Genomic DNA, 24,122 nt, shown 5'->3' on the forward strand with positions numbered 1-24,122 from the left:
GTTTACCCTTAGGTTCCTCATCCCTTGGGAATGCCGACAGACATCCAGTCTGGTTAACCAAGGTCACCACTCCTCTGCCACTTCCTTTCTCTAGAGTTCTTCCTCTCTCTTAGGCTTGTGTCTGCACCTGTAAAAGGTGAATAAAAATAGCCCTTACCCCCACCCCCTGGGATTGTTGTGAAGATTAAAGGGGGGAAATGCACATGAAACAGTGCACGGTAAGAACTCAGTTAAGGGCTTACAAATAGAAAAAGAAGCAAATCTGCTGTGAGCCTGAGGCGAGGACGAAGGCAGGCTTCCAGGGCCGCACTGCCACATTCGTGCACGTAGCTGTGGTGAGCACGGTCATTAGTTGTAGTGAGTGCTATGTGGTTGGAGGTGAAAACTTTTAAAAAGCCAGAATTAACTTCACTGGTTCCTTCTAATATTTGATTTGAGTTTGCAAAGGGCATGTTTTTCTCCTCCTGCTAATCTTAACTCCCTTCATTTCCATTTTTCCCAGTTGATCCGTGCAACTGGTTTGGCATTTGCATCCGAGTCAGAGCAGCAGGAGCGATCAAAAGCCGCCCTGGGGAACCTGGATTCGTTATATTCTCAGAGGGAGTGACACTGACACGCGGTCCTGGCGTCTGAGCCTTCTGAGTGAGGGGAGTGGGTCTGGCAGTCAGGCTGGGGTGGGGGACGCAGGCTGCCACGGGCCTAAGCTTCTTGCCCTGAGAGCCACAGTGCTGATGACAGGGGTATGGCCTGATGTGACTTAGCTGTGCCACCACCCTTTGGAGAGGAAAATGTGATCCTGGAGTATGCACACTTCAGGGTCTTGCTTTTGTCCCCTGTCAAGGAACCAGTTTCAGTCTCCCGATCCTGAGCTGGTTCGAGTGCCAGGAAACAAAGTCATCGTTTTTTGTGCCCACGGTCTCCAAGGGAGCACAGGATTTCAAAGGAAATTGACAGATGAGAAATCATGGGGTTGGTGGAGGAGCTTAGAAAGCTTATTTCATTAGTAAATGGTTTGAACCGTCAAGGTCCAGCTGTGGCTTCCACTGGTGGAGGAACAGGAACAGAGGAGCCTTGACATTTATTTGAAGCTCTGGCCTCCTCTCTTGAATCAGGAAGACATAAATGTCCAATGTCATCTTCAATTTGTGCGGACTCCCCTCAGAGATGCAGGGCTGGTGAAGTGAAGTAGAACACTTAAAAACACCCAGGGAAGTGATAAATCACAGGGAGAGATTGCATGTGCGTGAAAGGCATCTCCCACAATTAAAACAAGCGGCCAGAGCCTCCCTGGTGACCTCTATTCTGCATTGCCAGCCTCGAAGATGGCTGCTACATAGTTTATGTTTAATATGTAGTTAATACGTCCAGCCCTCCTTATGACCCCAGTGGGCCCCAGAGTGGCTCTACTTGCTTTAGAAAGTGGGCATTGTCTGGTAGATCGTCCTCGGGCCCTGACATAAAAGGCAGCACACTGGCTCCCCAGCTCCAGAACCTTCCCTTTGTTGTTGCTGGAACAAGGTAGAGGGGGGAAGGAGGAGGGAAGAAAGAGGAGTGAGGAGTGTGGTGGGGAGTGGGGATCAACGAGGAGAAGGGATCACCAGGGAGCAGTAGCAGCACCAGATGTCGGCATAGGACACATAGAAGAAATTGTAGTGGCAGTCTGAGCTCTTCCTCTCAGCTCTCTGGAAGCACATGGAAGGCATTGGGAGCCGAAGGCTGGTCTTAGGAGCGTCTTTCCTGCGTGTGACACCTTGGGCTCATCCCCGAAGGCCACTCCTAACACACAAAATTTCTAGGCGTCTCGTAACTGTTGAGGGCTTACAGTTTTCTTGCTTGTTTCTGGTAGCTCCAGATAGAAGATCCTACTGGCTTCTTTTCTAAAAGACTACAACCCAATCCTCTCTTTGGATGGGAGACTTTACCCAGTCAAGCAGTTCTTCCTTGGGAGGTGTTGGAGAGCCTACAAACCTGCCTTGCCAGCCTAGGATATTTTATGACCCTTTGGAAGTGCCTGAGGACATTATCTGGCCTTATTTGATGCAGTAAAACATCCCATTTGGCCCCTGGGCACCGAAGATGTGTTTCAGCGCAGCTCTGCTCTGGCACCTGATTTGTTGCTGCAACAGTGGGAGGGAAGAGCAGGATGCAAACTCATTCTGCAGGCTCGACGCTCTGTTCTTAGGATCCTTGCTGTGATTTCTCTTTGATATTGGCAATTTGAAAATGACATCAGTCTACCCGGACCTTTTCCCTAAGGCACTTGCTCCGAGTGCTCGTGCTCGATAGATACCATTTAGCTTCCGCTTGCCCGGTGAGGTGGATCGGGCTGATGAGCGCATTTGTCAGGTAGAGGAACAGTAGCAAAGGGGACACAGGCAGACAGGTTACCAGGCATCTTTCTGCTGGTTTAGGTCCCTAAGGAATTAATACACGATGGGCCACCCTGGGTTTTCCCTGGGAGATTTCTCTCTGGAGCAGATGAAGTAGCGGATACCAAATTGGATTTGTTCTTTGGGATGGACTTGGCCTTTCATTCCACCTCTGTGTAGGGATAAGTGTGTGGACAGCCCTCTCCCCATGCACATCCCCAGATGGCATTTGGGTGCAAGCTGTCACTAGCTAGGCTGCAGAAAAAACGTAACCTGGACACTTTGCACAGCCACCCCCTTCACCAGCCCCTCCCCCTCGGCTCCACTTGGGAAGGGGGAATGTCTGTCGCACCTCAGACCAAGGATTCCGTTGGAATTTGTTGCTCTTGGGTTTGGCTATTACCTTCCTGCTCCAGAGCCTGCTTTCTCCCTGTGGATCCTCATGCCAGAGAATCTGCCTGTCCTTTTGTACCCCGCCCTCCCCCGCGCCTTCATTTTCAATCTGTAGTGGCGGCGAGAGGAAGTATAACATGATTTTAGGGCTCGCATTTCAATTCCGCTGCATTTTTATGGGACAAGCAGAGACTGAGCGCCTGGAGTTATTAGGTTAGTATCTAAAATGGGTTCAGCGCTGTGGGTCCTTTTGTTTAAAATGAATTAGACGGCCCCCTCCCACCTTCCTCCCTCCTCCCTCGGGATGAGCGGATTGAGGCGAGGCCCCCGGAGACTAGTTGAAGGAATCCTGGTGCTCTGATTAGTTTTGTTCTCCCGCTTAATTGTGCAGCTTCCTTGCTGTCTCGGCTGAGAGCCGGAGTGGCTCAGTGTTTTGTCCCCCTCCCCCCTGTGCTTTAGGAACAAGATTATCACAATGCGGCCGTGTGAATCAATTTTCTCTCTGTGCTGATGAAAGTGTAATTCATTCTTAATCAAGCAGCCTTGCAGCCGCAGGCTCCGTGCCGGAATACATCCAGTCCCCCGGCCCCCCCAGCACTTTGGGAAATGATCCCCCAAAAGGACTTTTAGAGGAGAGGCGGCCTGACACCTCGTGCTGCGGCTTTCCAGCAGGGGGCACTCTTGGGAGTGGCGCTGGAGGAGGCTTTTAGCTGGGAGGCTTCTGCCGCCGGGCAGGGGAGCCCTCCTCACGGAGGCCTTCCAGGCTTGCTGTCTCCAGGCTGGGGCCATTTCTCAGGAGCATGTCCACGGGCTGCTGAAATCCTCGCGCAGCAGTGAGCAGGAGCGGTTGCGTCTGCATGTCGCACGCCCGGGTTAGGAGAGCCGGCTGGGCACCAGGTCCTTCTCTAGGGTTGACAGGAGCCAGCCTCCTCTGTCTTTTTAAGGAGACAGATGTGTCTCCTGAATCTGAACTTGTTTAGATTAGGTGGATGTGTCCCCTTTTGTCATACCACATACACTTCGGGGGTCGTTAGGAGGCCTAGGTCTGCCAAGTGGCTCCCTCTCCTACCCTTTCACAGCTTGGTGGCTGTCTCGGGCTCTGGCAGCTAGACGGAGAGGTGGGCAGGAGGAGAGGGACTCTGCCAGGGTCGAGTCCCCACGCTGGCCAGGAAGCAGGAGCCAACCCCCCACAAGTAGATCAGAGGCCCCGTAAGATAAAAACAAAACTTGTGGATCTGCGGCAAAGGAAAAAAAGGAAGTTTGTCTCCTCAGAATGGAATTGGATTAGTGACAGACTTGAACAGCCGGTTCAGTCAAGAGAGAACTTAATTCCTCCCGTATTATTCACACGGCCGATTCTAATCGGATGTGAAGAGACAGCTGGAAGGGAGCAGCAGGCCAGCCCCGCGCCTGGGGAGGCGACTGCGTGTTCCTTTAGTCATCTTTAGGGAACCGGCGGGAGCTCTGGGCCGGAGCCGTCGAGCAGGCCTGTGCTTCTCGGCCTTCCCAGAGGCGCTGGGCCCGGCTGCCAGAGTCCCGAGGTTGGTCCCCGTCTGGACTCAGTGGCAGTTCTGAACTGTGTGCGGCAGACGTGGTCACCCGCGTTCACCAGAGCTCTGCCCACTTGTCCTCAGAAGGATCCAAAGGAGGTGGAGCAGGCGTGGCAGCTCCCAGAGTGACACAGCCATTGTCCTCGAGGCCCTGGCCGTGTTAATATACTGCTCCCCCACCTGCTGCGCTTCAGAGCCCTCTTCCTGCCTAGCCCTGGAGATCCGCCCTGGCAGTGTGCGTCTGAGGGACCCCTGGCCCCCGGGCAGGCAAGGGTCGCAACTCATAGTGACATGGGACGAGGTGAGGGCCTTGGCCGGATTGTCTCCAAGGCACCTCCGTTGCTGGCAAGCGGAGGTGTTGCTGGGCTGGGGGAGCCAGGCCAGTCACTGAGCAGGAAGATGGGCCAAACGCTGGCACGGGCTCGTACACCTTATACTGTAAGAGGGTCACAGGGAAACCAGGGAACTTGCAAGCCAACTTTCATGAGTTTAAAAAGAAGTCCCGCCGCAGAGGCGGAGTTTATTTTATGAAGGGCTAGCTGTGTGCTGAGCCTTGGCCTTATCTTTTATGACTACCTCCTGCCTGTAGCTATACTGGAAAGGTGACTGTCAGCAAGCTTTCTAGAAGGCTCTGCCTGTTGTAGAAGCAGCAGGTGGTGCAGGGTCCCACGGGTGAGGGGAGCCTGCCCGCTGGAGCTGTGGGGCAGCAGCCAGGCTTTAGCGCAGGTGGCAGAGCTGTCTGCAGTGCCCGAGGGGAGCTTCCCGAGCGGCTCCACAGCCCGAGGGCCAGTGGCTCCCCGGAGCTCCTACCGGAAGGAAAGAAGCCCAAGTCTCATCGCCCCTGCTTTCCCCGCCTGCTCTGCAGAGTGAGCTGTGCCCTCCCGCTGGGAGGAGGGCATCTTGGTGTCTGAGATAAATGACTGCCGAGGTGGAAGCAGGCAGAGGCCAGGGTGGCCACTGGAAGGGTTCCAGCGGCAGGGAGTGGCCTTGTGCAGTAAACCCTTCTGACTACGGGGTTCCCTGGGGATCGGAGCTGCCAGGAACGGTACAGAGGGTAAAGGGTGAGCGTGGCAACAGCCAGCTCTGCCTGCGGGACCGGGACGGTGGCACCGGGAGGCTCCCAGGGCCCTCGGGCAGCAGCCCTCGCTGACCACCGTAGCCAGGTCTTGGTCGCGTCTGTCCGGTGGGCATGCCTTTCCCTCTAACCACGTCAGTGCCTTCTGGAAGCCTGGCACCCCCTCCTTTTGCCACAGCCACATGTCTGTGGTGCTTTCCTACTTCTGCGCGGCCAGCGCATCCGACTTCCTCTGTACTTTTCCGTGGTGCTGAGCTAAACTCCGGTTCCTGCAAGGTGAGAGGCCGGCTCAGCCCTGCAGTACAGCCGGGGTGGGGATCGGGAAGCGTCCCGCCCACCCGGAGAGCAGTTTGCATCCTAACAAGCACGTGCTCGAGTAACTGGAATCTGGTGCTACGCTGCCGGCGCTGCCAAAACCCTCCCCTGGGACCTTGAGGGGACAGCCAGCACGCTCCTCGGGTGGAGGATCCAGGAATTCTTGGAGCCAACATTGTATAAATGGGCAGGAGGCTCTCAGAGGCCCCCACAGCCTGGGCTCCCTGCCTAGGGAAGTGGCCAGGCCTCTTGGGGGCACTGCTTGCCCCGCCTCGGAAGCCGTGGAGGCCAGTGGCACGTGTGACCCTGCCGTCGCCTACACCCCTTCCTAACGGGCACTCTGCTCTGCTCCCCCAGGATGAGAGAAGCCAGAGCTGGGGGAAGGGAAGAAACGTGACGCTGCTATTAGTAATAACAGCTGCCGAGCTCCCACCATGCACCAGGCGCGGGGCTGAGCGCTTGACGCGAGTTCCCCAGTGTCCCTGCTCGTCACCCTGTGAGGAAGCAGCTGCCGTTACCCCTGCTTCACGGTGGGGCACTGAGGCCAGAGGGAGCAAGTGACCCGCCTAGGGCCACACAGCTGATCAGCGACCCCAAACGGGCCTTCAGTCAGGCTGTCCATGGTGCCCGTGTCTGACTCGAAGTGGCTGTGGTCAGGGCCCTGTCCCCTGTCCTCTGAGGAGCTGGCCTGAGGTCTTCTCACAAGTGTGAGAGAAACGTGAGGAGAGACATCAGGTTTTACACCTTTAGATTTAAACCCTCTCCCAAGAGGATTTTTGTCCCTTGTTCTGTGGCAGCTGCAGCTCTTTCTTCCCCAGTTAGCATCCTGGTCCCCGTTGTCTCAGGGCACAAAACTTCCTGGCACTTGTCCTCTGACTGCATTTGGGAAGAGACCCCTCCAAACGCAGCGCCCTCCTAGAGGGGTCGGGCTCAGCAAGGCAGCGCGCTCTGCACGCCCGTCAGCCCCGGGCTTCCCGCGGCTTCTGAAGGTGGCTCCACTGAAGAAAACAGCCCGGACGCCTCCCTGCGTTCGGCTTGTTAGTCAGGAGCTTCCAGGCCAAAAGATTTGGCAGGATTGAAAGAGCTGCTCAAGCTGCCTCGCTCTGAGCACCCTGACGCTGCCTGTCTTTTGATGGTGAAGTGGTCTGGGTGGGATCTCCCTCCCCTGTCCTTTGCGGAGCCTCCGATGTCACAAAGGACTTTTCCCGTTCAGAGACTGCCAGGGCTCGAGAGGATGGGCCAGACTGTCTAGCCCACCCCATGGTTCCCTCCTGAGGAGAGGGCTCAGAGAGGTCAAGAGTGTCCACTAAGCCACACAGCAAGCTGGTGACAGAGGAGGCTAAGTGTTTTGGAAGTGAAGGTGGCTAGCGTGGCCTCCCTGTCCCCCAGCTCTCCTGCAGGAAGCCCCAGAGCTGGAGATGGAACAGTCAGTCTCGCCCAGGGCGTTGATTTCAGGAGTCGAGCAGGGAACAGGGCAATGGGAGAGCACCTGTGCCAGAAGCTTCTGTCTGGGAGATGCTGGGAAGTGGCCCACGGAATCAGGGGCTCAGGAGGTCGCAGTTGCTGGACAGAGTAGGGCTCACACACACCCCTCCCCCCTGCCTGCACCCAGCCCTGCTTGGAAAGCCTGGTGGCCCCCAGCTCGTGGACAGAAACCCTCTCTCGCCGTTGGGTCATGGGCAGGTCTCTTTGGGGGCACCTGGGGAACCAGGAGTAGAAGGGACAAGCTCGTCCTCATCTGACACAGGCCTGCCTTGCCCGAGGCCATGTCGCCTTGCCCAGATGTGACCCCAGGGCATGAGGACCGAGATGCTTACCCTGCCAGGGCCAATGTCACCGCAGACAGCACACCACGGGGGCAGCTCAGAGACTTTTCTAGACGGGAATGTGAGAATCTATTAAAATATGCAGGGATCCCCTGTCCTCTGTGAAAAGGAGACATTGATGACGTGTTGCTGCTGACATGTCTGTCCACCAGCCGTCCCTCCTGGCATGTCTTCATTTGTCACCTCCTAATTTGATTTCCTGGGCAAATCTGGAAACTTATCTGGGATTGACGGCCAACTTCGTGAACATCTGTTTGAACAGTCTTCCCTTCCACTCCCAACTGATGGGACCCGAGTGACAGAGCAGAAATCCAGTCCCCTCTCAGCTTCTTCTCTGCTCTCTTACAGCTCACCCTGCAGAGTGCCAAGTCCCGAGTGGCCTTCTTTGAAGAGCTCTAGCAGGTGACCCAGCCACCCCAGGATCTGCCACTTCTGCTGCTCCCAGCACCAGCGGGATGGGCCGGACACTGTGGGAACCATCTGTGGGGGGCTGGCTGTGGGCTTCCCTGGGAGCTCCAGAACTTTCCCCAGCTGAGTGGAGAGCCCAGCCTCCTTTATGTGCAATTGCCTTGAACTATGACCGTGCAGAGCTGTCTGTCATGGTGTTCTAGTTCTCCTGACCTGAGTCTCTCTTTGTCTTCCTTTGTCCAATGTGGGGTCCCCTATACATCCTTGGTCCAAGGCGCGTGGTGTGTGTCTTCCCGTCCAGTGATGGCTCCACAGCCCAGTCTGGGGAGTGCGTAGGGGTGAAGTGCAGGGGCTCTGGGGGCCAGGAGGCTGGTGCCACCACCCTTACTTCACCCAGGGTTCCGGAACGTCCATCCCCTCCGTGGGTGAGGACCTGGCGTGCAGCGAAGCGTCGTAGCCCGGCTGAGCCCAGGCCCGGAGCCGCCTGCCTGCCGCACGTGGTCGGGGAGCTCGCCCGCAGCTCGTGAGGAGCAGAGTGCTGGGTCCCCGCCAGGCACCCACGAGGCGGCGCTCTGGCTGCCAGCTGGTGGCGACTAGGCAGGGCAGCTGTGCCCGGGAGGGATTTTAGGCAGAAGCTGTGAGGGAGGGCCGGGTGCCAGCCCAGGGGCCGGAAGGCGAGTGGAGCCCCGGAGGGAGCTGATGAACAGCGCGCTCACCCCTCCCCGGCCACCCCAAACCCGGGGCGGAGGGACAGGTGGGGGCCACGGGTGTCTTGCCCATCCCCCACAGCCTCTGCTCCTCCTGCCTGTGGGGGCTGGGCACTCCCCAGTCGTGCTGTCATCAGCGCCTGGCAGCCCGGCCCCGGCCTCTGAGGCCCCGCAGGTACTTCTCTCTGGCCCAGACACTGAGCTCCACTGGCCCCGTCTGTGGCACTGATCTGCATCAGCCACCCTCCTGGCCCCGTGCCAGCTGGCCCTTCCCAGCCCACTGCTGTGCCTGGGCCTCGTCCCCCTCGGGGGCCCAGTGGGGTCCCTTTGTGCCCCTCCCAGCACAAGCCTGATGCAGCTGTCCACTCACTCGGTGCTCGCACCGGCTGGCACACGACTCCCTCCGTGCCAGGCAGCAACGGGGCACAGAACCACCCCGGGGGCTCACTCCTTGCTCCGGGGCCACCTTCTTGCCCTTTCTTTTCCCCACGGCTGGTGCTGCTGCTCTGGCCACCTGGAGCCCTTGACATCCTTCTAGACAGGCCATTACGCGTAGCAGGTGCTACGTCTTAACGCAGTGAGAAGACACTTATTAGCTGAAGACGGATGAGGGCTGGGGAGTCCCCGAGGGCAGAGGTGGTCGCTGGCAGTCCTAGCTGGCTTTGGAAAACCGAGAAGCTCGCAGAGATCCTGACTTTTCCCCGCTGCCAGGCCGACCCAGCAGGGTCCTGGGCTGGCTTCTGCCTTCTCAGGCCACCTTGCCCCGAGGAAGCCAGCCCTGCATGTCACCCCAGCCCCTGAGGGCATGCAGCCTGGGACTCCACATCTGGAACCCGAGTGTGGATGGCGGTGGCAGGGAGACTGTCCCTGTGTCTTGTTCACAGGGAAGCATCCCCAGGGGCCGACGCCCGAGGCGTTTGTGCAGTGAGGTTGGCTCCCGAGTGTGGCTCTGTCTCCTCAGGACAAAAGCCCATCCCTGAGTGTCCCAGTTACTTTCCTCCTGATCTGTAAATTTATTCTTTATGGCTGTAGGGCTTAGAGCATGATGGTGGTTTATAAAAACGATGTCAGGCTTCGTTTTCTTATTCCTTAACTGCTGTGGGTACTTCTGAAGCCCAGAAATGCCGGGCCACGCGGCCTCCGGGGGGCTGGCTGGCGCCTGAGGTGTGGCAGCAGCACCGGGTCCCCGGGGAGCAGGTGGGGGAGGGCGGGGGCCAGCGGGGCCCGTCAGCCAGCGGCACTCGTTCCCCTTGAAGCAAGAGCTGGTGGCACCTCCCAGCAGACGGATGAGAGGACCGTGGCCTCGGGAAGGTCTTGAACCTCAGAGACTTGCGCCTGTGGCTGAGGAAAAGGTCCGGGAAGGCACTGCCCAGCTCGTGACACTCCGTGGGCCTGCGCTGTTGGCCCGTGGCTGTTGGGGACAGACCACCTCGTCCATCCCGACTGAGGCCCCATCTCGGCCCCGGCGGCGCCCTGCCCTGTGGTAGTCGCCCGGTCATTCACGCGCCCGCCAGGCCCTGCCAGGCAACGCCCCGCGGCATTACGTAACACTTCTTGAGTGACTGTGTCTTGCAATCTTGGGGACAGGTTTCTTTCTCTCCCTTTCTTTCCTTTTCCAAAAGTCCAGAGGCTGACAACCGGGAGGGTGGCTAAGTGTTCCTCGCTGACAGGCTGGGGCCTCGCAGCCCGGGAGGGGCCGCGTGGGCGGGAGACAGCCCTTCCCTGTCGCCTGGGGCCGCGGTGGCCCTCGTGGGCTTTCAGGGGAAGCTCCATCCGCAGTCAAAGCTGTCAGAGATGTCAAACGGCGCCTCGTCCTGCGGGGCCTGAGTCCCACCTCCTGTCAGGGCCAGACCGTGGAAGGCTCTTCTACTCTGGGGGACTGTTGTAATTTAAATGATCATTTTAATAAAAATTCTAAGCTGGAAAAAGTTGGTCTCAGGCGTCCTCAGTTCGCTCGTCGCTCGGGAGGTGGAGGGGGCGAGACGGGCTGGTGTGGGGCCGGCTCTCGTGGTTCCGTGAGGAAACAGACCCTCGGCCCTCCCTGACCCCCCGGCCCCTTGTGTTGGTGGCAAAAGGACACTTCCTTCCTGATGACGGCACCCCTAGGGACACCTGCACCTGGGAACTCCCTCCCTCTTCCTGAGGGGACCCTGGGTGGGGAGGGCCCTGCATGGGGTCCCAATGGCTCCATTTCCCCTCCGCACCTGGTTCCAGACCAGAAAACTAGGGTGCTGGGCCCGGTGCCCCCTCCAGGCATTTCTGCTTCCGAGAGTCCCCATTCCGGGCTCCGGAGGGTGCGGGCGTGCAGGGCCCCTGGGGCTGGGTGCTGTCGGCAGAGCCACTGAGGCATAGCAACTGTCACAGGCCTACACGACATTTGCACTTGAAGTTGGAAACCATCACTCCAGAGCTTATGTTTTTTGTGTTTTGTTTCTATTTTTTTAATTTTTTTTTCCTTTTTTTTTTTTTTTTGAGACAGAGTCTCACTCTGTTGCCTGGGCTAGAGTGAGTGCCGTGGCATCAGCCTAGCTCACAGCAACCTCAAACTCCTGGGCTCAAGTGATCCTCTTGCCTCAGCCTCCCGAGTAGCTGGGACTACAGGCATGTGCCACCATGCCCGGCTAATTTTTTCTATATATTTTTAGTTGTCCAGCTAATTTCTTTCAATTTTTTAGTAGAGACGTGGTCTCGCTCTTGCTCAGGCTGGTCTCGAACTCCTGACCTCGAGGTATCCTCCCGCCTCGGCCTCCCAGAGTGCTAGGATTACAGGCGTGAGCCACCATGCCTGGCCTGTTTCTATTTTTTTAATCAATAAAACTCCTTTATTATGGCCAAACTGCTATAGGATAACTCTCTCCCAAATCACTGCAGCCTAAAATCAGAGACTGAGATGGCACAACGTGGTTGTCAGGACTTGCAAGAGACCTGCCTGCCACACTTGTCACAATACACTTCAGGTGTCCGTTGTACAAGCCAGTAAGGAAAATAGCCCATCAGAGTAACACAAAAATTTCCCAAAATGTTTGAGTTCAACGTAACTAGCTTTTTTTGTATATTTTGGAAAGCTGTTTGAAGTTGATAAATTAGAGAATTATGAAAGTGTTCACATTTTTTATTAGCTTTGAATATATAGAATTAACAACCAGATTTTCATTAGATAAATAACATGAAACTTGTTCCCTTCTCAAATGGAGATTGTTATTTTTAGTAATTGGAAGCAATTTGATTTCCTATGTAGTCTAAGCCAGAGAAAGCACTTCGAAAATACTGGTCATTTTAAGCTGTCCAGACAATATTTTTACCTAACCTTTTTATAAAACCCAACCTCAAACCCCCAAAGACATGCTCACACTGAGCCCCGAGGTCCCCACGAAGTAGGGTTAGAATTAATAATATCGCCTGGCATTTTGGCACTGAGATCAGCCGAGTTCTTTGCTGGGTTTTGTTGCTTTTTTTTTTTTTAGTTTGTGGTGACCCTGCTGTGAACGCCAAGCTGTTGGCTGAACCTCGGTGCTTAATTGTGGCATTTGCAGCTGGTCAGTCCCACTGGGTCCCCGAGCGGATCATTCTGGATCTGGCCTCGCTGCCTTTGGTCGGCGGCGCCCGAGTGGGGGGTGCCTGGCAGCTGTTCCCCAGGGCCGCCTACCCCAGCAGCCTTCACGGGGAGGAGCGGATGAGGCGCCACCCACGTGTACTGAAGAGTTGGCAGCAGGACTCTGGGGGGAAAGGTATTGTGAGAAGATTGCTGCGACTGTGTCTAATCCAATTTCTTGCCCGTCTGGGGAAGAGAAAGTCAAGCCATCCGCGTGTTCTCCGTCTCCCTCTCAGACAGCCCAAGCGGCCTCATCCCCAGCCAGAAGAGGCCCAGGGCCCCCCTCCCTCCCCTCCTGGGCCGTGCGGGGCTCCCTGGCAGCCTGTCATCACTGCATTATGGCAGCATCCTGCGGCCCCGCAGTCCCAGCTCTGGCGGGGAGACCGCAGCTCCTTCCAGGGAGACAGCGCTGGACCTCTGTGCAGTGACAGGGGCAGCTCGGGGAGGGGGAAACTATAGGCCGTTCATCAGCACGGCAAGGACTCGAGCTGACTCAGAGAGGAACCCCCATCGTGTCCCCTCCCAGCTTCCACTTGATGCCCATTTCCCACTGGAGTGCTGGCCCCAGAATAGCAACTGGCATGTTGCTTCTGAGCCGAAATCAAGACATCTGAGGAGCTCCGCGGTGAGAGCAGCAAGAGCCACCTTGCCCTCCGCTGAGCCGCGCACTTGCCCTGGGCCGAGGACCTGGCACCCCCCAACCCCTCCCCCGCCAGACCTCCTGCCCCTCTGTAAAGGCACCGGGTGGGGGGACATTGCCAGGATAACAAGAAGAGTGGGAGACAGATATGCTCAGGTTTCTAAGAAAGGGGTGTGGACATACAGCGGTGCTACCGTTATTTACAAGTAACAAAGAAACGGGAAATTTCTTAACAACCAGCCGCAGGTTGAGCTGGGGAAACGCGGAGCCCTCCCTGGCACGGAGCTCGGACAGACCCGGGTTCAAAGCCCTGCTCGGCCACTGACCGGCCACGCAAGCCCAGGCAATTGCCTCCTCTGTAAAATGGGAACTTTATGGGGTGCTGTGAGGATTACTAAAGCCTGGAAAGCTCTAAGCACCTTTCCTAGATGTGTGTCACCACTTGGGGTGGGGTGGCTCTTTTTCTGAATACTCCCTTTGGGGACAGGGGCCAGGAAGAAGCAGAGGAAAGAACCATGGTGACCTAGAGGATGGCACAGCTCAGAAGGACCAGGCCTTCCCCACGTGGGCCCCCATCACCTCCACCTGCACCCTGAGCTTAATGAACCTGCATCTGGCCTGTTTGTGTCGCTGTGTTTGCCCAGTGCCAGCTGCAAAGCCCAGGAGATGATAGATAACCCCGGCCTGGGGCTGCCTGGGAAGGATGTTCTTGTTTTGTCACATTAATACCCGAGGCTCGAGTCAATAATTCACCGGAGGCTCAGGGTGGGAGAGAACTGGGTGGGCCACACCGGGCTCTGCACACAGGGCTCTTCCTTGACCCCGTGGGCACCTGGGCTGTAAGAACCCAACTGCAGGCACCCGGGAGGCACAGCGGTGACCTAATTTTCTCTTATCAGGCATAAGGGAGAAGTCCCCATGGAGCCTTGCCCATTTCCAATATAAATAATGTAATTCCCCGCCTGCCTCCCTGCCGCTGGGGAGGAAGGGACAGCCTTTGATCTGGAGGAATTAAGTCAGTAAACAAAGGAAAGGAGGCTGCTGAGGTGTCCCGGGCAGGCACCCGCTGTGTCGCTTACCCTGCGAGAGAGGAGTTAAATTCTGACAAATGCAATGGACCGATGGGGACAGCCCAGCCTCCTGCCGGGCCTTCCCCAGGTCGCCCTTAAATCTCCCTTTATGTCCTGCCGAGCCGGGCGATGCCTCCCCAGGGAGCGGTGTAGGAGACATGGGAGTGGTCTGGGGTGAGCAGCTTGGCCCGGAGCGAGGAGCTCTGCTCTGGGAGGAAGGGCCCGGCTGGCAGACCCGTGGGACCATCTGTCCCAGCAGAGGGCAGCTCAGCACCCAGCCAGCCGTGGGCTCTGTCCCTCCAGCTCTGTTTCTGGCTGTGTGGCCTTGAGTAAGTCCCTTCGGCTCTCTGGGCTTTCGTGCCTTGGCTGCAGAAGGCCAGGTTTGGACCAGGGGAACTCTGAGGCCCCTTAGGTCCCAGTGCCACAGACTGGCCCCTGTCAAAGCAGCTTCACCTTCCGGGAAGCCAAACGCAGAGTGATTCCAGGATCCCACTGGGGCAGCCACGGCCACAGCCAGGAGCTGGGCTGGAACCAGGTGCTTTGCAGGGACAGCCAGCCTGGCCTGTGTTACGGGTCCCACCTGGCCCCTCCTTTCTCCGCCCCCAGGCTCCTCTGGCACAAATTTGGGAGGGGCTGTTGTGCTGCCAGTGCTGGGCAGGGGGTGGCCAGGGCCAGCTCCTGTCACCTCGGGTAGAGGCTGGGGGTGGCATGAGCCGCAGCGTCGCCAGGCCTGCTGTGACAGTTGCTGAGCCCTGAAACCCACGGGGGATCTCCCTTCCTTGCCCACGCCTGCATCCTTCCCCCAGCCCTCCAGCCCTGCCCCCAGGCTCGCTGAGTTCTGAGTTCCCCAGGCTGAATCTATTAAGTCCTTCACATTAACCAGCAAAGGGGGAAACAGCCCTCTTTCATCTTAACTGGAGTGAATTTGCATTAACACCTGGGGAGTTCTGTTTGCCTTGAGAAAGCACATTGCTATTCTGAGCTGCACACGCTGCGGAGTGAGTCGCAGTATCCTGTTCTTTTATTAATACGGCTTTTCTCTCCTCCCTCCTCTTTTCCCAGGCAAGGGGGAGAGCGGCTGGGGATGCCAGGGCTCCCCACGCCACGTGGGAAGGTCCCCAGAAGCGCCGAGAAGGGGGAGCAGGGAGCAGCTCCCAGGTGGAGTGGGTGTCTCCCCGGGAAGGTGGTTTGTGAGGCCACAGGGGCAGCCCGAGCCCAGGGTCCCCTCCCTTGCCCACTCCCTGCTGTGGCCGGTCCGTGCTGGGCAGCGGGTGGAGAGTCAGCGAGGCAGGGCTCAGGGACACCAGCCCACCGTGAGGAGCTCCTTAGGCAGGGAGGGAGGGGACGGGGGATGCCAGGGGGCCGGGAGCTCAGGGGTGGCCGGTGACAGGGCTTCCTGACTCACTGGCTGCTCCCGACCCTCCAGGACCCTCCGGCAACAGGACTGGCACCAGCCACCCCAGCGTCCCGTCCAGGCAGGAGCCATCCACTGGACTTGGGGTGCTCGCATGTGCCCAGGAGATGTTGAGTCTGGATGGGTGTGTGTTGGGCAAACGTTGGTTTTCAGGTCTCAGACCTGGAGATGGAGGTTCTAGAAGGAGAACCAGAGCTGGAGTGGGTAAGAGCCCCTGTCCCTCCCTCCCGCCCCTGGGCCAGGAAAGAGTCCGAGGTGAGCAGAGAAGAGCAACACCCCCAGACTCCCCCTCACCCCACCTCCCACCTCCTGACCATCCAGGTGGGGAAGCGGAGGAGCACACGTGGCCGACGGGAGGGGAACAGGACAGAGAAGGGGTCCCCTGAGGGCTGGGTGGGTGGGGGTGTCGGCTCCCAGCGCTGCTCAGCGTTAAGGGCCCGCCTGCTGCAGCGAGACTTTATTAAACTCGGGCTGCCACTGCGTGGTTATTGCCGTTCCCTGAGCTTGTCCTGAGTCAGTTATCAAAGGAGACAGCTCAGGGCTTGGCTGGGGCACGGGGGCGGTGCTGTGGGCCAGGAGGGGCTGTCACTCAGCTCTGCCTCCACGCATGGACCCTGGGCCTCCGTGAACTGGCCCCCTGTGAAGAAAGGGGCAGATGTGGCTTTTAGGGGGACCCTCCCAGCCCTGGGGCTTGAGCCATTGTGGGTTGATAACAGGAAGGGGGCTGGTGGTTGCAAACGTCCCCAAGTGAGTGACAGAGTTTCAGCCATCAGGCACAGTCAGGCACAGCCCCTCCTCGCAGATGGGGGGGAGTCCGGAGGCTCTGGGAGGCCTAGGCAGGCATCAGCATTCCACAAGCATCCCTGGCCCCCACCCACTGCTGGGCCCTTGCCAGGTGCCGTGGCAGCTTTCTCCGGTGACATTTACCAGCTGGGAAGTGGCCACTGAGATGTGAAATCAGTGTGGCCCGGGGCTAGCCCACTTCATTAGAGCCGGCTCAGCTCCACTGGGCAGGTCGCACGGCCGAGCAGGGCCCCTCCTCCACTCCCCAGCCCCCTCAGCCAGTCGGTCCAGCACCCCCAGCCTAACTTGGGAGACCAGGCCCTGACGGGCCCTGTCCCCAACCATGGCACTGACCTTGTGTGCATGGGGTCAGGGCTACAATGTCTCCTCAACGCCTGGTCTGGCCAGGCCCTGAGGAGGAGGACAATGACACCAGCAGTGACCTGCGCTGGCCTCGAGTACTTGGTCTCCCCCTATTCCTCACTGCAGCCCCTGGAACCTCAGCCTGGAGTCCTTCCCCGCGCAGCACCTGGCTGTGGCCAGCGACCTTCTGAGGGGCTCAGCAGTGGGGACACGCCCAGGGTGTCTGGCCTGGGCTGCCCAGGGTCAGGGTCGGGCTCTGGGAGGGGTGGTCTCAGTCCTTCCCCCCCCAGCAGGGAAGGAACTGGGATGTGGGGTGGGGCTCCCTGGTGGGGAGGAAAGAGCAGGATCCCAGGTACAGCTCAGGCGCCACCTGCCTCCCCCAGCGGGGGGACCCCAGGCAAGTCACTTCAGCCCTTTGAGCTCCAGTTTGCTCAGCTGGGTCACTGATGTCGCCTGGGAGGAGTAAACGAGATAATGCACTTAAAGTGCTTGCACAGCGCCTGGCACGGGGTGTGATGCCAGGGAGCTCGCGCCACCAGGAGGGATGACATCCCGTAACACTGTCGCTTGCCGGGCAGGCCTGATCCACCTGTGACTTCCAGAGTGCCCGGGGCAAGCAGTGGCCTCAGCCTGCTCTTCTGGGCCCCCGGTGCCCAGCACAGAGCCTGGCACACAGTAGGTGCTCACTGCACATGCGGGAGTGAACGAATGCGTGTCCGTTTGCCCGTGTGTGGAAGGAGCGTCTCGGTGCCCGCGGATCTTACCCCACTCCCTAGGCCGTCGTGTCAGTGTCATTCAGGTGAAACGACAGCCCGGAAAGGGCTTGTTTTTATAACTAAAATGCTGAGGAGGAGGAGGGAGGTGGTGACTTCCCAGCAAACGGGCGTGGGGGGCTGGGAGACAGTCTGATGCGTGATGTCCCCCCCACTCCCGGCCAGCTGGTCGGGCCAGCTGAGCTGTAATCACCGCGGGGCCTGGTCATCACTCAGCCGCCCCCCCAGCCTCTCTGGCCCGGAGGGGCATCCATCAAAGTCTCCTTCCCCTGAAGGCCCAGACAATTAGGAAGACCTGCCTGAATCTCGGCCAGCGAGGGGCAGGGCACATCCTCCCAGCCAGCCCACCCTCAGCGTGCCAGGCACAGAGCCCGTCTCTGCAGTTCCCCTCCAGGCCTCAGTTTCCCCTGTGCTCCAGAGAGCGGCAGCTTTTGGGAGGTTCCACGCTGAGCAGCCTGCTCACCACCTCCCAGCGAGGCAGGGACAGCATGATGGATGAGGACCCCGTGGGGGGGCAGGTGCGACACACCCACACATCCGCCGGCCGACCACTGGGTGATGAATCTTTCCCCCCTCTCCCCGCCTCAGGGGCTCAGCGCCATCTGGTCAGGCGCAGAGCCAGGCTGATGGATGGGCCACCTACCGGGCCACCCTCGGGGCTGCGCTCCGGGGTCGGCAGGGCATGTCTGTGGCTGCTCATTCAGTCATTCAACAAACACGTATTTACCCAGGGCCTACTATGTGCTGGAACACAGCAGTGAGCAAAACAGACTAGGAACCCAGCCATCACCCTCCGTGTGACAAATGTGGTCACAAGGCAAATAAAGGGCAGCTGTGAGAGCCAGAGGAGGTCTCTGAGCAGACTCTAGGGACCACGATCTGCATTGGGCAGAGGGAGCAGCTTCTGCAAAGGCCTAGAAGTGAGAAATGCCAAGACATGTCCAAAGAGTGGTGACAAGTTCAGAATAGTGGGGATGGGATGGGAACAGGGGCCGGGGGAGGCTGAGGAGTGGGGCAAGGCCAGTTTGGACTCACCCCAGGGTGACAGGGAGCCGGGGCAGGTTGGCACTTCCAGAAGCCCCTGCTGCTGCCCAGCAGGGCGGCCTGCCGAGGGTGCCGGGGGTCTGCGGACATCCCGGGGCTGATGAGAGGGCCCCGTGGGGGACACCCGGAAGCGGCGGGGGACACCTGGAAGCGGCAGGGAAGAGGAGGGTGTGAAAGCCTGGAGCTGACAGTGGTCAGTGCCAGGAGCCGGGAGGGTGGCAGTATTAGCCTCATTTTAAAGATGAGGAAACTGAGGCTCACAGGTGGGGAAGGACTTGTCTAAGGTCATGCACGGTGGGAGAGGCAGGGCTGGGCTGGAGGTGACATTCTGTGACAGCTCATGGCCCCTCAGACCCCAGGCACCTTCCCCCTCCGCCTGGAGAGGCTCGGAGTGTGCAGAACCCGCCACCAGCTCCGGTGCCTCCTCATTCAGGGAGGCAGCTGTCCCCTTCGCGCTACCACGGACAGGAGCCAGGAAGAAATATCACATCATTAAAATGACAAATCCCTTCACTAACTGAACCGGAAGGCCTGCCTCCCTGCCTCGGATTCCTCCAAACGCCTCCTTCCCCCTACCCGGCTCCTCTCCCCTCCCAGACTGGCAAGGGGGCAGCAGAGCCTGGGCAGAGACGGCCTGGCACGGCTGGGACCCTCGCCCCGTCCCTGAGGTGACCTTGGGTCTCCAGCCCTCTGTTTCACGGACGTGGTGTCTGGGGCCTCTCAGCACTTCCCAGCAGGAACCCTGGAGGAGTGGGGTCTCCATTCTACAGGGGAGGAAACTGAGGCTTCGAGAGGGGACCCTCCAGACAGGCCACCGGCCTCTGCAAAGGTCCTGGCCATTGGCCCCAAGCAGGGAGCTGCCCCGAGGGACCCCAGAGGACCTGTCAGCCCTTCGATGCCACACAGCCCATGCCCTGTCCCTGCTCAGAGGAACAAATCCATGCAAGACTCATCCCAGAATACTGCCCCAGCCGGAATCACCCGCAGAGCCGTCTTCAGGGGCACACCTGCCTCCCACCTTGGTGGGACATTTTCTTGTCTGAGCCCCACCTCGTGAGGACGAGGCAGGGGCCATTCTCCTGGATGTCCAGGCACTAACCCAGCACCCTAGGCAGGCTGCTGCCCTCAGTATCCCCATCTGACCGTGGGGGCTACCCCTGTTCCTTTTGACTGAGGCTGTTTGTGCAGGGCCCGAGGGGTGTTGCGTGAGCTCATGTGTCATGCATGTATGCACACATGTGCAATGTGCACCACCAGTGCATGTGTCCACATGCATTTGCCCCGACTGGACGCCTGCTGTGTCCCGGCCCCAGGTCCCTGGGGCCCAGGTGTCAGACCCCTGCATGTGCACGTACACCCTGGCACCCAGTGACCACAAGCACGCGTGGGTACCACAGCCAGCCACAGAGGCTCACATCTGCACGGACAGGCCACGTCCAGCCAGACCTATCCGTGCACATCTGTGTCACACGCCCACAGCCACTGGGAGCCCACGTGGGGTCCGGGTTCCTCTGGGGAGCGGGGCAGGTGAACAGACAGCAGGAGACGCTGCCCAGCTCCGCTGGCAGTTCCCAGAATGACCCCCCCCCGCTCCTCCGTCCCTCCTCCAGGCCCAGCTAGCAAGGACACGTCGTCCGCCCAGTGTCCTGGTCTCCTTGGACGCAGACAGAGCCCACGGAGGCGTCTGGCGCATCCTGCCTTGGCCGCTGCAGCTGCACCGGCCCCCCCAGCCCCTTCCCTGTGCCCGGCGCTGTCCTGCCTGTCCTTCCCCCATGCTGGGCAGCCGAGATGGCCGCCACGTGCCACCCTCCCACACTTAGGGTGGGGAGGGGGCTTCTTGCAGGGGTCACCAAGAGGGGTCTCCCAAGCCCTCCCAGTGCCCTTGGGCAGGTCTTTTTCCTCTTTCAAGACCTCGGTTTTCCATCTGGAAAATGGGAGGGAATCAGCACTGGGAATTTTCCGAGATCCCGTCCACGTCTGGCTGCAGGATTGTCCCAAAGGCCGACAGAAGAAGGTGGGGAGGGGTCAGGTGGGGAGACACAGGCAGGAGGCAGCTGTGTTTTGGGGACAGGTCTGTCAAGGCTGGCGCACCCCATGTCTTGGGATTGTGCTTCCGTTGATCCTCCCGCCTCCCAGTGGGTGCCATGTTGCCATTTTACAGATGGGGAAACTGAGGCCTGGAGAGATGCCACGCAGGGCCAAGAGCCCCGACTCCCTGCACTGCCCCGCAGGAAGGGCCGGCGCTTGGGAGCTGTGCCCGGGACAGCTCCGCACTCGCCATCCCGCCCTCGGTCAGGGAGGTGACGTTCCGGGAAGGGCTCTCTCCAGAGCCAGGCGCCTCCCCACCCCCTGCTCGCGGCTGCTGGCTCTGAGCCTGCCCCGGCGCTGCCCGTCCATCTGCTGTCGCTTCCTGGCAGGCCCAGCGGGCCGTACATCACCTGGCCACGCCGAGGCAGCTGGGCCAGGCAGGTGGGCAGGGTGTTGCTGGGCTGGGGTGCGATGGTGCTGATGGTGGGATCTCAGGCACTGTCCTCTGCCTGTGAACAAGGGTCTTCTTGGGTCCCCCACAGAGGTGGCACTCCTTATCAGCAGAGCATGAAGGGGCGGTTGGAGGCCACAGGATGACCTGGCCGAGGAGAGAGGAAGTGGAGTCGACAGGTCCGAGGACGTGGGGCTCCGTGGCATTTGGCAGGAGGACAAAGATTTTTATGTCCCCAGCCCCACCTCGCCGAGTAATCTGCTGCTGTAGGTCGCCCGGGCGCTGCTTCCGACTGAGCTGCTGCTGGGGTGGGGGAGACGGGGCAGCCACAGAGACGGGGTCCACGGCCAGGGGTGTCTCAGCCACTATTCCTGCCCCCCGATCCGTACCCCCAACCTGCCCCTCCCTCCCAGGGCTGTTCCAGGTCTTCATTCAACCAACAACTACATACGAGCTCCTACTGTGTGTCACAGCACCGGGGATGCAGCCCTGAACAAAACCCAGCAGCAGGCAGGAAAAGCAAGTCTGCACGGTGTCACTTCCGGCACATGCAAATCAGGACAAGAAAGCAGGGCAGGGGGAGAAGAGGCATCCTCATTTTAAAAATGTTTTAAGCTTGGGTGGCCAGAGAAGGCCCACTAGGAAGGTGACTTTTGAGTAAAGACCTGGAAGAGTGGGCTGTGAGGAAGGTAGCGTGAGGAAAGCATCCGGGCAGAGGATGCAGCAAGTGCAAAGGCCCTGGGGCCGAGTGTCCCTGGCTGGGCCATGGACAGGCAGGGCAGGGGAGGCAGCCGAGCAGGTGAGTGTGGGGAGATGAGAGCAGAGAGGTGAGGAGAGAGGTGTTGCGGACCCTTGTGGTGACTTTGGCCCTTCCTTGGACTAAGGTGGGAGCCATTAGTGGGCTGGGAGGGGACCATGCAAAGTTTGGGGGAGTGACCAGTGGTGGGTCAGGGGCCCAATGAGAGATGCTAGACGGTCAGTGGGAGGGGCCTGGAGGACCCCTGGGCGGGGCATGTGACAGAGACCCTCTGTCCCAGGTCTGTCTGCCTTCCTTCCCTTCTTTCGTTCATTCATTAATTTAGCAAATGTTTGCTGAGTGACAGGCACAGTTCTAGCTTTTTGGGTTCTTTTTTTTTTTTTGAGACAGAGTCTCACTCTGTTGCCCGGGCTAGAGTGCCGTGGCGTCAGCCTAGCTCACAGCAACCTCAGACTCCTGGGCTCAAGCGATCCTCCTGCCTCAGCCTCCCTAGTAGCTGGGACTACAGGCATGCGCCACCATGGCCCGCTAATATTTTCTATATACTTTTAGTTGTCCAGCTAATTTCTTTCTATTTTTAGTAGAGATGGGGTCTCACTCTTGCTCAGGCTGGTCTCGAACTCCTGACCTCGAGCGATCCTCCCGCCTCGGTCTCCTAGAGTGCTAGGATTACAGGCGTGAGCCACTGCGCCCAGCCAGTTTTTGGAGTTTTTTTAAAGAGAAAGAGTCTCGCTCTGTTGCCTGGGCTGGAGTGCAGTGGCATCATCACAGCTCACTGCAGCCTCAAACTCTGGGCCTCAAGCAATCCTCCTGCCTTGGCCTCCCAAAGCGCTGGGATTACAGACGAGTGCCACTGTGCCTGGCTTCATTCTAGCTTTTTGAACACAATCCAGACCATGCTCCACCCAGCTGAGCCCAGCACAGGGCACCTCTCAATGTCCGCCCCGTGTGCCTGGGGTGGGGCTGGGCCCCTTCAGCCCACGGGCGCACACGTGCTGCGGAGGCACGCATGCGCGTGAGGGAACCCCCCCCCACCTGCTGGTGTGTGGGGCTGGTGTGCGTGTGCCTCACACGCACATCTGAGAGCAGCTGTGGAGCACCCACGGGATGTCCCCTCCACTCCTGGGCCTCAGTTTCCCCATCTGAGAAGTGGTCAGGGGACAGGACTTAAGAGCATCTCCTATTCTAAGATGAAGATAGCTTGTGGTTGCCCAGAGTCCCGGGGGCCACCAGTGCCAGGGCACGAGGCTGCAGTTCTGCTCGTAAGCCCCAGTAAGCCCAGGGGACACACGAATGATGACACGGGCAGTGGCTGGGCTTGGGGGGGGTCCCTCCACTCAGATCTACGAGGAGCTGGTCGGCGAGGTTTGGGGTCCCTCTGTGAAGTGCTCCCCAAGGCCTGCTCCTCCCACCCTGATGGGACCGCAGGTCTGGGAGGGGTGGCGTGTGGACCCCTGCTTGGGCCCCCTCACTCGGCCTCCCCAGGAGCAGCCAGAGAGCAGGAGGTCACCGCAGTGACCTGGCCACGGCCCCACACAGCCCCCCAGCTCATCCCGGACCCCTGCAGCTCCTCTAATTACACAGCCATAAAGCACAGATCTCTAACGATCCAATTAGTGACGCCATTACTGCTCTGTCCAGGATTAAAATTACCAATTAAACTGCTGTCGATTTTATCATCACTTAGGTTCGACACGACCGGGGTGTTGCGGGCCTCAAGGCCCATTGGCAGACCCTTGGCGGGGGTCGGCCTGGGATGTGGGCCTGGCTCGGCCTGGAGGAAATCCCTCCACCCACCACCCCTAGCATCCTCGGGCCCTGCCCAGGCCCCTAAACATCAGGGACTCCAAAGGATGATAGCCCAGTTCCCCTTAGAACTGGTGGGGGTGTGGGGTGGAGGGGACCCCCCAGCCCAGCCCCTCCCTGGGCGGTGGCTCCAGTCTGGGCCTCTCCCATGTTCCCTGGCCAGCCCCAGTGACCGGCTAATCTCAGCAGCTAAGCCCTGGGACGAGGGATGGGGGTGCTCCCCTGAAAGCCTGGCCCCCACTTCCCCTGCCCCTTCCCTGCCCGCAGGCTCAGGGTGTCAACCTCACAGGATGTCCCCCACTGAGGAGGGAGGTGCCACTCTGATGGGGAATCACAGGTCAGCATTGTCCCTCTCCCAGGTGACATGCAGGGGCTCCTTTTCGGGCCCTCAGTGCTTTGTCTCTGAACAGGGGAGATCTCTGAGCACAAAGGGAGAGCTCAGGGACTAGGCGAGTCCTGGCCGCTGCGCCTGGAAGGTGAGCTCCCCGTCCCTGGAGGTATGCAAACACAGGCTGCACCCGGGCTGCATGGTGGCAGGTAGAGGGAGCAGTTCATGCACGGAGCAGTGTCAGACTGGGTGGCTTCCACAAAACAAGAGGGGCAGGGGCGAGGCAGGGCAGTGGGAGGAGTCCGGTCAGCTGGGGACAGGGAAGCAGCCAGGACCTGAGAACCCGGCCCGAGGGGTGTGCTCAAGGTTGTCGTCTGCGTTGTCCTGGACCCTGGGCTCAGCACCTCCCATGACCTGGCCTTTCTGTGCT

The 24,122-nt window shown here is 59.3% G+C and overlaps 1 protein-coding gene across 4 annotated transcripts in view; it reads left to right on the forward strand.

The window, feature by feature from the left end:
- The window catches only part of NF2 (NF2, moesin-ezrin-radixin like (MERLIN) tumor suppressor), a 72,611-nt gene extending 64,463 nt beyond the window's left edge, over positions 1-8,148 (forward strand). For all 4 annotated transcript variants that reach the window (XM_045534422.1, XM_045534423.1, XM_045534421.1 and 1 more), the window contains one exon: positions 7,877-8,148. Coding sequence is in view for 3 of the 4 variants with exons in the window: in XM_045534423.1 (XP_045390379.1) it covers positions 7,877-7,927 (51 nt within the window). In the remaining variant the exon portion in view is untranslated. The remainder of the gene's footprint in view (positions 1-7,876) is intronic.
- Positions 8,149-24,122: the final 15,974 nt, after the last annotated feature.

Source organism: Lemur catta, chromosome 21 (genome assembly GCF_020740605.2).
Source record: "Lemur catta isolate mLemCat1 chromosome 21, mLemCat1.pri, whole genome shotgun sequence".
Lineage (NCBI taxonomy): Eukaryota > Metazoa > Chordata > Mammalia > Primates > Lemuridae > Lemur > Lemur catta.